Source organism: Zalophus californianus, chromosome 10 (assembly GCF_009762305.2).
Source record: "Zalophus californianus isolate mZalCal1 chromosome 10, mZalCal1.pri.v2, whole genome shotgun sequence".
Taxonomy (NCBI): domain Eukaryota; kingdom Metazoa; phylum Chordata; class Mammalia; order Carnivora; family Otariidae; genus Zalophus; species Zalophus californianus.
In genome coordinates, this window is record NC_045604.1 from 47,468,601 (window position 1) to 47,483,029 (window position 14,429).

Genomic DNA, 14,429 nt, shown 5'->3' on the forward strand with positions numbered 1-14,429 from the left:
AAGGTAATGCAAGTAGCAACAAACATTTCAGTTCTGTTCTAGATTGACATTTTGCTTGCTTTGGGTTGTTTTGAATTGACCTTTCTCTGTTTTCTCATGAATATCAACATTCTTTACAGTAAGTTTCGTTTTGTTTTTTACTATATGCCTGATGGTAGCCCGCTTCATTAATGTACTGAGTCAGTTGTTAGTTCAAGCTGTACACAAGTCAAGCTGACACAAGTCAGTTGTGTGTAGATGTTACTGGGCTTTCTTCCTGGTGTCCAATCGGCTGATGCTACATTCGGATAGTTTCGTGTCCTTTTGCAAAAGGAAACCTGTGACCCAAGAAAGCACTTTCATAGATCTGAGGCTGTGAGAAAAAGAAAAATGAAAAAAATAGGGAAAGTTGAAATTGGAGACTCTGCCTGATCAAGGGATTCAAAAATAGTGTTAATAAAACTACTTTGTAATTTCCAATGATGGAAAGGTACTGTATGATGATCTGAGTTCCCAGACGATGCTGCTGCTGTCGTAAGGGCTTTGCTTCTCTCTCTCCAGTGTATCTGGAATCACTGCCGAAGTTCTGTGCCACGAAACCACACGGAATTCGCTAACTTTTCCAGCTTCTGCATTTCCAGCAATTTGCAGGGACTGCCCTTCAGCATCTAAAACCATCACAATTCCAACTCTGAGCCTGTTGTGGAGGAAGCAGGGGCTGCTCTCTACAAACAGGTCCCTTGACATTCTCCTCTGTTCCTTGGAGTTATTAAGGGGGGCAAGATGGGATTCAAAGGTTTATTATTATAGTTGCATTTAGAACTTGAAAATAAAGGTTAAATGCAAATGCACTTGGAAGACATGACTGGCATTGACTTCTGTACAAATGAATGAGATGAGACAGAGCTCCAGGAAGGTTGAGACATACTAGGCAAGGGTAGAGAGAAGTTAGAGAGGAAGATTGTTGGGCCTAAAGTAAAGGTCACCCCTTCTGCAGTGTTGCTCAGATTTAGTCCATCATCCATTACTTCAATAATATTTATATGTTCCTATAAGGTTTCAGACTTTATACTAGACTCTTAGACATAGTAGTGAATAGGAAGGATGTGGTTCCTGCCATCATGGAGCTTATAGTTTACTAGAGGCAAAAATAGGTAAGAGTTATCAGTGTTGGTATATTTGAAAGAGCAAGGAATTTGGCTTCAGAAAGACTAGGCTAAAATCCCGTCTCTGAATGACCATGCTCAGCTTACTAAATGCCTCTGAGTCTCTGCTTCCTCACCTACATAATTGGGAGAATAATACCTAAATCAGCAAGTTGAAACTCGATGTGGAATATTTTTATTTTATGCATATGTATATAGATGTTGCCTCTAGGGTTTACAGTGATTTATAGTGGCCAATTTTACTTGATAAGAAAACAGAACAACTAGTTGACGAGGGATGTATGAACTGGATGAGGGAAAAATAGAACAGCTCATTCCACTCATCCTTTATGTGTACAGTATTTGAACTCTTGAAAATTCTTAGGACAAGGGCACAACTTAATACTGTTTAGTTATCAGCTAAAATGTCAAAAAGAAAGCATAAGGATATGCACAAGTAGAAGAGAAGCCATGTTTTCTTACTCAGAACAGATGCTTCTGCCCTCAGTGTGACTGTATGGAATGTTCAAAATGTATGGATTCCAGAGATGCCTCGTGGCCTAAATGTGGACCCTTGAGGGTGATGCTGCTGTGCATGGTGGAGGAGGGTCACTGACTGGAAGGAGAACCTGGGGTCCATTGGGGGGGGGTGCTCTGCAGCCCTTTCTCACCATGCTTAGGCCTGCCCTCCCAGTCCTAGTCAGTGAAGGACAAGAGTGTGTTTCACAAAGACAATCGTGGCATTATGGTGGAGGCATTACAAAGAGTGGTTTGAATGTGGGGCAAATAAGCAACTACGAGATTATGTGAAGAGTCCAGGTGAGAGGTATTGCTTAATTGACCTTGGGCGGTGATATTTTGAGTTGGCTTGAGGAAACAGAAGTGATGACCACGTGAGAGGTGGAATAGGTGAGGCAGATGGGACACAGGAGCCGTGAGGAAAAGAGAACAATTCTCGTGTTTCCCACTCTGACGGCTGGGAGTGATGGATCCATGAAGTAAATTTGGAAAGTTGGGAAAAATAACAAGTTTTTACTTATAGGTTTTTGGTTTATTTTGCTTTATTTTTCTTTTGTGGATAAGGAAAGCAAGATGAAAAGAAAATAAATTTGTTTTGTACATGTTGATTTTGAGGTATTTTCAAGGCATTCAAGAACAGATTCAAAATCTCAAAGGAGAGAGGGGCTCAGAGATGTAGACTGGGGAGAATGTCCTATTTCTGTGACAACTAGAGCCAAGAGAGGATTCAACGACTTCCAGAATTGACTCAGAATGGTTAAAAAAAAGATGGGAGTCTTTAAAAATGTATTACTCTGCAGTAGGATTTATATGGACGTGTGATTAAGGATCTGCCGTGTTTATACCACCTCCTTCTTGCAACCTTGAGGGAGTGAATGAATGCATCATGACTGCCATTTAAACCTTGAAGATGATCAGCTTTAAAGGATCTGAGATTAATCAAACTGCAGAGTTCATGTGTGCCACATGATCTGAGAGGTACATACATATTGAGTGTGTTTTTTAAGACTATGTAAATAAGGGATAATTCCTTAACAAGTTGGTTTTGACTACATGCGCATTCATTTTTTTTTTTAAGGGGTTCACTTCGTCTTGAAGGACTCTTTTGAAGGATTTGTAAGACATACGACACGAAAGCCCACAAGTTAGTGTGAGCTGAGGGGGAAAATGGTAGAGAAAGATATACTGAGGGAACATTTACAGAACTAGATAGGAAATCACAAGCAATCATAGATTATATTTGCACAAAGGGTATTGCATTGAGAAAAAGCTTGTTGAATTCTATACTGAAGCTATGATACAGGCATGATGGTTGCCAGGAACTTGGGGAGTGGGAGGCGGGAATAAGAGATGTCGGTCAAAGGATACAAACTTCCAGTTATAAGATGAATAAGTTCTGGGGATCTAATTACAACATGGTGATCATAGTTAACAATACTGTATTATATATTTGGAAGTTGCTAAGAAAGTAGATCTTCAATGTTTTCATCACAAAAAGAAATGGTATTTGTATGAGATGATAGAGGTCTTAACTACCCCTACTGTGATAATCACTTGGCAACATGTGTATCAGATTATCATGTTGTACACCTCATATCTCAATAAAGCCAAGAAAAAAGTTACAATAGGGAGAATAACTGATTATGTAAAAGAACAAGGTGGAGCACAATGGGTCGGAATTTTACAAGATGATGGGAATAGAAGCAGTAAGTATAGACTACATTTTTTTAAAAAGATTTATTTATTTATTTGAGAGAGAAAAGAACATAGCAGGAGGGGGAGAGGGAGAGGGAGAGAGACAATCTCAAGTAGACTCCCAATTGAGCATGGAGTCTGATGTGGGACTCGATTTCCGGATCTTGAGATCATGACCCGAGCCAAAACCAAGAGTTGGATGCTTATCTGACTGTTACCACCCAGGTGCCCCAGTATAGACTACACTTATTTTTCTAAACTCTTTGCTGAGGATTGGAGAGATCTTGAGGAATTGGCAAAATTAATGAAATTTTGTTTATTTTGTTATGGATCAATATTTGTTTATAGGTTGAGAAGATGTGGCCAGGGCAAAGCAAATAATTACAGATTAAATTTGGGCTAGGGATGAATGAGAAATAGAAGAGGTAGAGAATAGTATGAAATTGAGAGGAGAGGGTATAGAGATGTTTTCTTCTAAGACCTAAAGGAAGAACTTAAGTATGAATAAATACATTTTCTAATTATAAATATTGCTTTATGATTGTGAGGTGTGTGGAAGAGAACTTGAATGAGTACATCTAATCCTCTTGTTTTGTTTTCCCGGTGAAGGATGAGTCTGAGTTTTATCCTCGGATGAGGAGTAGTGGTAGGTGGGTGGGTGGGTAGGTGACTTGAGAAATGCAGTAAATTTCTGGACAGTCATGTGAAGAGTGGAAATAAAAGGAATAGGGATTAGTATATGTTGGGTCAAGTTAATGACTCAGTGGTCATTGGACTATGCTGAAGTAACTAACAGCAGAGCATTCATTTCCCCTAAGTGCAACTTAGAAACCACAGATTAAATTAATTTTTAAAATGTCTGAAGGATTGAAAAGCCACTGGTCAACTGGGATTTTAAGGACTAATATCCCAGAGAAGTCACTGAAGTAGGCCCAGCATTCTGCAAGCCATTTCCCCCCTCAATCCACTGCTGGATCTAGGTAATTTGGGGGGTAACGGGGAGACAGGGATGTGGAAAGTAGCCAAGCAGTGAAGAAGCAGATAATGCAAGAGAGCTTTGGCAATCTCGAAGGACATGGGGACACAAAAGCTGCACTACAGAACCAAGCCGGTTAGAATTTGAGGGGCAATATCTCTGAGAGAAGGGAAGCCCATGGAAGCTGAAAGACAGTGCCTTTACCATGTGCACTGGCCAAAGTCTTAATCTGTGCAGGGCAACAGGCTGAGAAGCAAACATAAAATCCCCGCAAAACAAAGCAGAGGTATTGGCAACCTCATGGTGCTAAGAGGGAAAAAAACTGGGGATCAGAACTACACCACACGTACTGTATTCTTGGATTTGTTTTCATGTGGCCACTTGAAAATGTCTTTAATGGCTGGAAAGAAACGGAAGTGAATTACTGGATTGTGCTTAATATAGTCCGTGGCAGAATAACTCTATGACAGAATGTCAGTAAGCCTATTGATTTCTCAGTGCCAAAATGTTTCTACTTTTCTGTGGGTGTTATTTACATCATTGTTGTTAAGTCGATTCTAATAATACATACTTTAAACCATGTTTTTCAAATTTGTGTACATAAGAATCACCTGGTCAAGTTGTTAAAAATGCAGATTTCTAAGCCTGTGCTCTGACTGAAGATGCAAGGTGTTTGCATTTTTGACGCTCCAGATGATTCTGTGAAGATACTTTAGAGGACTGCATTTTGAGAAACCCACTTTAAGCTCACCATCAGCAGTAACAGCTCTTTGGAAAGTGATATTTTGACTGTGAATTTGGGAGAACTATTCCTTTGGGGATTTTTTAAATGCTGTTTATTACAAGAATTATAACAGGTTATAGGTCATCTCTATTTATAGTGGAGGGTTTAAGTTGTGGAGCAAGGTGGATATGAGAAAGCCAATGGAGGACATTTAAAATAGAACTTAGTATAGAAGCTGCCGTCAGCCCCTATCATGAATCACATAGTATTTTGCTCAAACTGAAATGACAGATGGACCTTTTATTAATTTAGGTAGGCACTCCTTAAACTTCTAAAGTTTATGAGAGGTTTTACAACCCAGGAATTCTGAAGCTATTTCTGGTGCATGTAGTTTCATGTCATCTTTATGGGAGCAAAAAAAGATCTTTATCCCACACCCCCAACATTTTTGTTTGTCAAGATTTAGATAAAAGGATTAGAGGTAAGAACGTCTTTGCCCACACATTACTTCTTTGCTTTACCACCTATTTGGCTGGAATGAATCAAGGTGAAGCCGAATCCGTGACTCAACATCCAGTTACCCTATAGGCATTAATTCATAAAACCATGAAATAAGTATACAGGAAAAAAAAAAAAAAACGCCAAACATTTCTTTTCCTGCATTTGCCTTTTTCTTCCCCCACTTCTAAAGCACCGGGCTTAGTTTTGCCATCAAAATGGGCTGCTCTCCATTTTCAAAGCTTCCCTGCAGCCTTCCCTTTCCGAAGCCAGTGAAGATTATAGATGACGTAAAGAAAGTGAGCTATGTGATTATCGTAATCCGATTTTAAACTAGTGTCCTAAAACTCCTGTTCATCCCTCAGCGTCTGCCACTGCTACGGATGTTTCTCGGCTTGCAGAGATCAGCCGTGATGCCAACTGCGGTATCAAAGCTTGCAGCTGGCCGTGCTTTTCCACTGCCCAGCACCCTTTGACAACTTAATGTTGAGGTCTCTTGCTAATGAAGCAAGGGGAGAAGCTCACACAACTAGCACTCTTGACGAGAGCTGTAGAATATTGATTGCATTTAAAAGTGAAAAGCAGAATCCAAAGTGAATTGAACAGGATTCTAATTTGCTTTTAAAAAAAGAACTTTTTTTAATAGATCAAGATATCCACTGATCTATTTGACAACATTGGTAATTGGGGATCTTATCTAAGGGGTGGACCATAATCTGGGGCCTCATACTTGTTTTATGTTCATCGTTTTGCATGTGCTGATGCATGTACCGTTTGCTGCCCATCATGACCCCTGGAGCCATACCTCGGGCCCCTGGACCGACCCCTGGATAGATTCTAACTGCCACACAGCCAGCCACCCCATTTCAGTGGTCATCGTCCCATTCCCTACCGGCAGTTAGGGTTACTATTCCAGGGGGAGGAATGAGTAAGGGACAGGCAGGGCTAGGTAGGGAGAGATAGATAGGGGGCTAGGTGCTCAGGCTCACAGAAATCCCAAAAATGTGGAGGTGTGAGGAAACCAGAGATAAGGGAACAAACCAGACCACCCCGCCCTAGGCATGTGGGGTGGGTGTCTTTTTATGAAATCACCTCTGACCAACAAGAATAACCAGACCCTAAAAAGGAAGTAAGCCATTGAAGGTGTTATGACTAGACCTTGCTCAATGGTGATATTATTAGAGATGTTAAAAGGATTTAAGTTCCCTGGTTAGCTTCTATAAAAGACCAACCCTAGCGGCCCTCAATGGCAACTCTGTAGGCAGCCCTCTCACTCTTGAGAGCTTTTTCTGTATCTAACTTCTGTTGCTTTACTCAAAAAAAAAAAAAAGATCTGTCGATGTTTTGATACAGAAGTGTAGTGTTGGCATCTTGTTGTATTCTCTTTTCTTCATCATTTTGTCAGAGTTAGAATTTGCTAAGGTATATGATCCAGATGGAGCACCCAGAATGGCTTCGAAGATGCTTATCTCCCTGACTGACTTACGCTACCTCAGTTTGCTGCATTCTTTACCCACATGGCTTCTCCCAAGGATCTTAACTTTCTGTTCTCTCCTTGTTTGGCCCAAGAAAACCTCCCCCTCTTCTCCTCAGATTCAAGTGAAGACCAAGCTTCAAAGACAATTTTGCTGCCTACGATTTGACTTTTTTTGTGTGTAATAATCTGAGTGACTGAGTTACTAGTCACTGGCTTAGTGTATCTGCTTGCCTCCCCTTTACTTTTGCCTCTAAAATTAGGCTGTTAGCATTTGACTCACTTCCATCATTCAAATCTACAGTTTTGTGTTGGGCTGCCTAGTAAAGCCAAACCACTTCTTGACGGATAGCTCCTGGCATAGAGCAGGCACTCAAATATTTGTTGAATGAATGAGTGATGTTTACCATTTGCATGCCTCCTCCTCCCAGACACTTTTTGTTTTCTAGATTGGTTTTTTTGCTTGGTTTTGGATTTTCTCATGTTTGGGGGAAACAGATAGAAAAGAGCATTAGCCCCATGAGAAAGCACCTGCCCTATGGGATGAAGAAGGGTTACATTTTTATACATTTAATGTGAAATCCCAACTGAGTCTTTTCCTTTAAATCACGTGCTGACTTCTACTCAAAAGAGGAAAGATATTTTTCTTGATGATCTTCCACCACCTGCTGTTCTAAATATGTCATTTTATTTCTGACTTGACATCTTGAGCTCTGGCGCCGTGGCGGAAATATGGTTGAGGAAAAGGAACGTCTCCATGTTGAGGACGTGGGAAGAGTCACCTTGTAGCATGCCCTTCTCTTCTTTGACCCATTTCCCCTTGCCTTGCTTCCTGCTCAGTCTTTTTGTTTTCTAGCTTGTCTTCCATGGTCCTATTGAAAGTTAGAAGCATTGAGTTAGAAATTGCAATATGTAAGTGTATCAGACCAACACACTGGATGCCTTATACTCACGCAATGTATGCCGATTATAGCTCCATAAAAATAAACAATATGTAAAATTCCAATAACTGCCTATTTCCTTTTCTCTAAAGCAGGTTATCGAAAGTGTGAATAGAAGATGACCTACATCGGTATCAGCTAGAATATTTGTTTAAAAATGCAGATTCCTAGGCCCTTTGCGGATCTACTGATCATAGGTCTTAGGGGATGAGGGTCAAGGGTCTGCATTTTTAACTGGAACCCTAGGCATTTATATCGTACTCTTTTGAGACTCAGCTGCCCTTGACCAATGCTGCATTAAGTCCAAGTGAGAAAATTGAATAAAAGACAATTCCAAATGCATTACCTCATGTGTAGACCTTTCCACTTTACAATAAAAATGCACACTTGGGCGCCTGGGTGGCTCAGTTGGTTAAGCAACTGCCTTCGGCTCAGGTCATGATCCTGGAGTCCCGGGATTGAGTCCCACATCGGGCTCCCTGCTCGGCGGGGAGTCTGCTTCTCCCTCTGACCATCGCCCCCCCCATGCTCTCTCTCAAATAAATAAATAAAAATCTTTTAAAAAAATGCACACTTAAAAAATATGATCACCACATAGAACTATGAACAGTGCTTAAAAATTAAGTGAAGGGCATTGGTTAAATTGTTTGATGACCGTAACTATGGTTGAAAGAAAAAGTATATTTTTAAAAAAATGTTTCTTTGAAAAGCAAGCATTTGAGAACTATTATTTTTGCTTTTCCTTTGTTTTCAATGTTTATATGTTTCTGTGTGGACCTCTGCACCACCTTCTCTCTCTCTCTCCCTCTCCCCCCACCCACTGCTCATATTCCTTCCTCTCTCACCCCCTCTCTCCCTCCCCCCACCTTCCTCCCTCTATCCTTCCCACCCCTTCCCATAACTCTTAAGTCCAGCTCCTCTTTTGATGGCAAGGCCTACCTTATGATCTCATCTTTAGCACTTAAAAGAATGATTGTTGCAGCCAGATCTTCCTCTGAGACTTACTAGCTGGATGATATTAGACAGATGGCTTAACATCTCTCACTTCCTGTTGCCTCAACACTGAAACAGAGCACTTACCCTGTAGTGCTTTTGGGAGATTTGAACCAGACTAATGTGTGTAAAGTGCTTAACAGAGATCCTAGCCTGGTTTTTATGGTTACGAATTTCAATGACTACATGGGAAAGGATGTGTTAAAGAGAAAAGTTGAGTCCTTAAGCTAGGAGATTTTTAAGTATTGTGATAGTTGTTAGGTTCTGAAGAGATACAAATGAGTAAGACTTGATCGCTGCCCTCAAGTTGTTGAGTCTTGTAGGAAAAGGCAGATAAATGTATAATTACATCCATAAAATATAGTGTGTGCAATGCTGTAAGATGGTGAAGGATTCAATGGAACCACTAAGGAGGGAGTGATGAGTGTTTCCACTGCTTAGTGTCAATTGCCTTGTGAATATATATGTGAATATATAATGGGAAGAAATTTAAATAGCTCCTTTATTTGCCATTGTTTCTATTTAAAATGGCACCCACATCATGCCCTGACTCCAGCAGGCCTTTATGTACAAGAGAAAAAGCTGCCAATTCCTTGAGACACACACTTCCATCTGATTGAATACTGCTATAATAAATACAGAAATATATGCTGATCACTAATATAAGTGCCAGCCCACTAAGGCTTGTTCAGTGTACAACCTATACAGCTATACCAGGCAATCCTGTAACTACAAACAATATTTATCTCACACCGACTTTAATTATTTTGTTTGGCAAATAAAGCAATTAGGATAATTTTTCTAATGGAGACAAGCACCATGATCCTGAACCCATGATCTTGTCACCATCATTGTCCTGGGGTGAAGATTATACTGTAGTTAGCTGGGTGAGATTGTTCTCATCATTTAGTAGTTCCCCTGAGGTGTTGCTGAACATGTTCTTTAAGTGAATAGAGGAATTCTGGGTAAATCATCTCATAACAGATTCCTTCTCACGGGACTGTTACGATGAGCAGGGACATAATACATAAGAAGTATCTAACCTGTAATGTTTTTCCGTTATAGAGTATGTTGTCTCAGACATTTTAAATATGCTACTGCAGACTCATTAAAAATAATCTGACAACACATATTAATACAACCAAATTAGGAATTATGGGTCACATTTTTTCATCCTTCTCACTTGTGTTTACTGTCTACAGTTGACACTCCAGATCCGTACGTGGAACTTTTCATCTCCTCCACCCCTGACAGCAGGAAGAGAACAAGACACTTCAATAATGACATAAACCCTGTGTGGAATGAGACCTTTGAGTTTATTTTGGATCCTAATCAGGAAAATGTTTTGGAGGTCAGTGAATCATTTGCGGACCGTTAGATGGTCCTCATTCATGTTGAAGTTGGTGTTTGAGCTTGTCCCTTTCATGTCGTCTTTCTCCTTGGGCAGGTGTAATTGGGGTCCAGCTGTGCAGCCTGGAACACTGGGCTCTAGGTGGTGTACATCAAGTGATGTGAGTGCCCAGTGGGAAACGCGGTTAGGTAGCGCTGGGAAGAATCTTTTAGCCTCCTCGTATGCTTTGGAGAAAACATATTTTCTGTTATAAAGAGGAGGGTCCAAGTACAACAGAATAACAATATCGTCAACGGATTCCTACTTTAAAATAAGTGAACTTTGTTAACGTAAAGTTTCTAACTGAAAGTAATTAACCTGAAAATAAGTTAAAATAGATCTTTCCCAAAATGGTTACACAGATTTTCTACATTAATTTATTTCTCATACTCCAAAATAGCATTTCCCCTGGGGGCGGGCGGAAGGTTCCATTTTTGAAAACATGATAATGATTAAGTCAATCAGGAAAGTGAAAAAGTTAATGATTGTCTTAGTAGCACATGGTCAGAAAGAAAAGACAAAGTATTATAACCAGTTGAATATTGAGGGCCTCAAATGACTATTAAATATCATTTGAGAACTTTGATTTTTAAGTATGGTGGAAATTTTCAATATCCAAAGATCCAAGAGAAATTGTATTCCTATGTTCTACTTTTTAATCTCTACAGGTCACATTAATGGATGCCAATTATGTAATGGATGAAACTCTAGGGACAGCAACATTCCCCATATCCTCTATGAAAGTAGGAGAGAAGAAAGAGGTTCCTTTTATTTTCAACCAAGTAAGTGACACAACAGGATTATTTTTCAACCTTATGTCAGATAAAAATCTATCTATTCTGGAATCTATTTTATTTATTTGTTGGAATGTTTGTTTTTTAAAGAGAAAATTTTGTGTTCCTTTTACTTCTTGTACAAAGCTTTTTATTCTGATATTTATAAGCTTTGATTGAAGTATTACACTAAATAATACAGAGACATTAATCTCTGTTGTTGCTCTAAGTGAGGCAATGGCTTTGGACCCCCCACCCCCACCCCACGGGAGGTCTAACAGAACTTTTGAGAAGATAAAGGAAGATGTAAAATCTGAGAGGAATGGCAGAAAGAGATAGAGAACTCAAAAAGAAAACTGTGGGGGGGGGCAGTCATTTAAGCGTCTGACTCTTGATTTCAGGGCGCAGGTCATGATCTCAGGGTCATGGGATCGAGACCTGCATCAGGCTTCTCGCCCAGTGGAGAGTCGGCTTGGGATTCCCTCTCTCCCACTCCCTCTACCTCTCCCCCTCATTCACGTATACGCGTGCATGTTCTCTCTCTCTCAAATAAATAAAAAAATCTTTTTTTTTTTTTTTAAAGAAAACTGTTGGACCATCCAAACTGTTCCAAAATTACATGTTTAGCAATAAATTAAGCCTCTGTGGAGGGATATTTCTGTCTCAAATAATCCTCAAATAATTAGGGCTGCAGCAATGAAAAGTCAGCAGGAATAGTCTTGGGTTTTGTTTTTTTTTTTTTTTACACTTCTAGGTATGCTGCGTTTCTGAAATTTCAATAATTTAGGAATCACAAAGCCATAGAAAGATTACTAATACAGAGCGAACATTGGATTTTGAATTTTATCAGAAACTAATTTAGAAGTTTACAGTGAGAAATGTAAACAACTGACGGACCAGTATCCAGAAGGCTGGTTAGTGTATTAATTTCTTGTTGGAAGAGGCTCTGTGTTTTTGCTTGTCCTTGGAATGACTTCAAATTGGCTGTCTTCCCCCAAACCTGCCTGTTCCTTAACTCTCACCTCCTTTCTGTTACTATCCCAAGTGACCTCCTCCTTCTCTGAAGCCCTAAGATAATTATCTATGGTATTCACTGGGACTGAGGCATTTAAATTGTTCGATTTCTTATCTCCCTCCCTCTCCCCATAAACTAAAATCCTATAGGTCAGGAATACTGGTTATGCATGCCTAATTACAGAGCTAATACATAGTTTATATTTACTGGATGAATGTATACCTGTTTAGAAACCAACTTATGCCTGAAGGTCTACCTGACCAGTTCATGCAAGTGGGGCAGCCCAGGTGCCTTGAGGACACTCTAGTCCCACACGCCCTGCTGACTCCTTCAGCTACTCCAGGAAGCGTGTCTTCTCTATGTCTTACTCTAGTGCCAAGAGATACACTGCCACAGTTCTGTTGACTTTTTTTTTAAAGTTCTTGCATTCATCCCTCTTGTAAATGTTTAGTGAAGTCCACTGTGTACCAGCCACTGTGCTTTGTGCAAGGAATATAAAGAAGAATAAGACACAGGAGCCTCTTCCCTCAGTTACCTCTATGTGGGGTAGAGGTGAGGTAGGGGTTGGGATAGGAAGTGGGCAGAGGAGATAGAAACATGTGAGAAATGAAACCACCATACGGTGAGATAAGCATCAATCAGGAGCGTGTGGTAGGAAGACAGAATAAAGACAGACTGTTGTCAGGGGAAGCCAGCGACCACTGCATACAAGGAGGTGATTTTGAATAGGTTGAAGAGTGAACATAGTAGTTAATGCCTTGGCATTTGAAGCTAGGTTATTTGGTGTTTAAATGTCAGCTCTGCCCTTTACTATCTGTTTCATCCTGGTGAAATCACTTAGCTCTTCCGGGCCTTGATTTACTCATCTGTAAAATGGAGATAATATCTCATAAGAGAGTTTATGGTAACTCATTTATGATTAAATGACTTAATTTTACTTATATATAATACAGCCATATAATATACTGTAATTATATTACACATACATATATTTTAAATACATTTAGATGTAATTATTTGATTATACTTTTTATAGTATATTACATAAGATATAGATTATATGTTACTTAGTTTATATATTTATTAAGTATAAAATTTATTACATATGAAATGTATAGGGTGGGCACCTGGGTGGCTTAGTTGGTTAAGCATCTGCCTTCAGTTCAGGTCATGATCCCGGGGTCTGGGGATTGAGCCCTGCATTGGGCTCCCTGCTTAGTGGGGAGTCTGCCTCTGCCTCCGCTCATGCTCTCCCTCTCTTTCTCTCTCTCAAATAAATAAAATCTTAAAAAAAAAGAAATACATAATAATGCTTGGTTATAGAAATATATATCAATACTGTATGCACAGTCAGTCGCCACTCAGAGTCTGCTAAGGTTTCTCTCTCCCTTTCCCTCTGCGCCTTCCCACTCTGTCTCTCTAAAATAAATAAATAAATCTTAAAAAAATACTGTATGCACATGAATGTATCCATACATAATTATACTTTTATATGGTTTATTACATAAGTTATAATGTGTTGCTTAGTTTATGTATTTATTAAGTATAGAATTTATTACGTATTAAATTTATAATGATGCTTGGTTATAGAAATATATATCACTAATGTATGCACATGGATGTATCCGTACATATATATAGTGCTTAGAACATATTAAGCATTTTATAAATGCAAAGGCATGGAGTCTTGAAAGAAGAAAGCAAGTCGGGGCCTGGCAAGTTACAAGGCTTTGCAGGCACATGTCGATGAGTGGTGGGGTAAAGTTTAGAGATGGTCAAAGGCTAATATCCCGCAACCTTCCTAAGGTGTGTCTCTAGGACTGGGTTCTCAATAAATGTCTATTGAGAGCTTTGTAAGCATGGATTGGCCTTTCCACAGTATGTTTTTCCCCGTCTTCAGTCTGATTATGGGAGAAGATATTGGAAGGAAACATGCATTTCCTCTCCTCCTGTCATTTCCTATGGTTAGCTGTGTAACCTCCGGGCCCTAAAAAAGACTTTCTGCATTCCTGAATTTAAAGTAGCTTACATAATTAGTTTCTTTAGTGCGCCTGAGAAAACAGTTGGCCAAACAGCTTTTCTTCATCACTCTGTTCTTAAGAGACCTTTGAAGTTTGTATCTGAAGGACAATTGTTTGCGTTGGTGATCTGTGATGGTAGAGGGGGGAAAGGCAAAGGCGCAGGGCTGGGTAGAGAGCCCCTGGCATTCCCCAGATCACATGGCGTGCCCTGTGCACACTCTCCAGCCTCGCCTCACCTCTGCACCCCATCTTTCAGAGGAGCAGGGGTCTTCTTTCCAGTGTTTAA

The 14,429-nt window shown here is 39.9% G+C and overlaps 1 protein-coding gene across 4 annotated transcripts in view; it reads left to right on the plus strand.

The window, feature by feature from the left end:
* PLA2G4A (phospholipase A2 group IVA) overlaps nucleotides 1–14,429 on the plus strand; it is a 169,771-nt gene that overhangs the window by 61,392 nt on the left and 93,950 nt on the right. For 3 of the 4 annotated variants that reach the window (XM_027613899.2, XM_027613902.2, XM_027613901.2), the window contains 2 exons: nucleotides 10,147–10,295; nucleotides 11,003–11,116. In XM_027613899.2, coding sequence (XP_027469700.1) covers nucleotides 10,147–10,295; nucleotides 11,003–11,116 — 263 coding nt within the window. Of the gene's footprint in view, nucleotides 1–10,146; nucleotides 10,296–10,391; nucleotides 10,456–11,002; nucleotides 11,117–14,429 lie in introns of those variants that run through there. The other variant, XM_027613903.2, reaches the window with a different exon arrangement.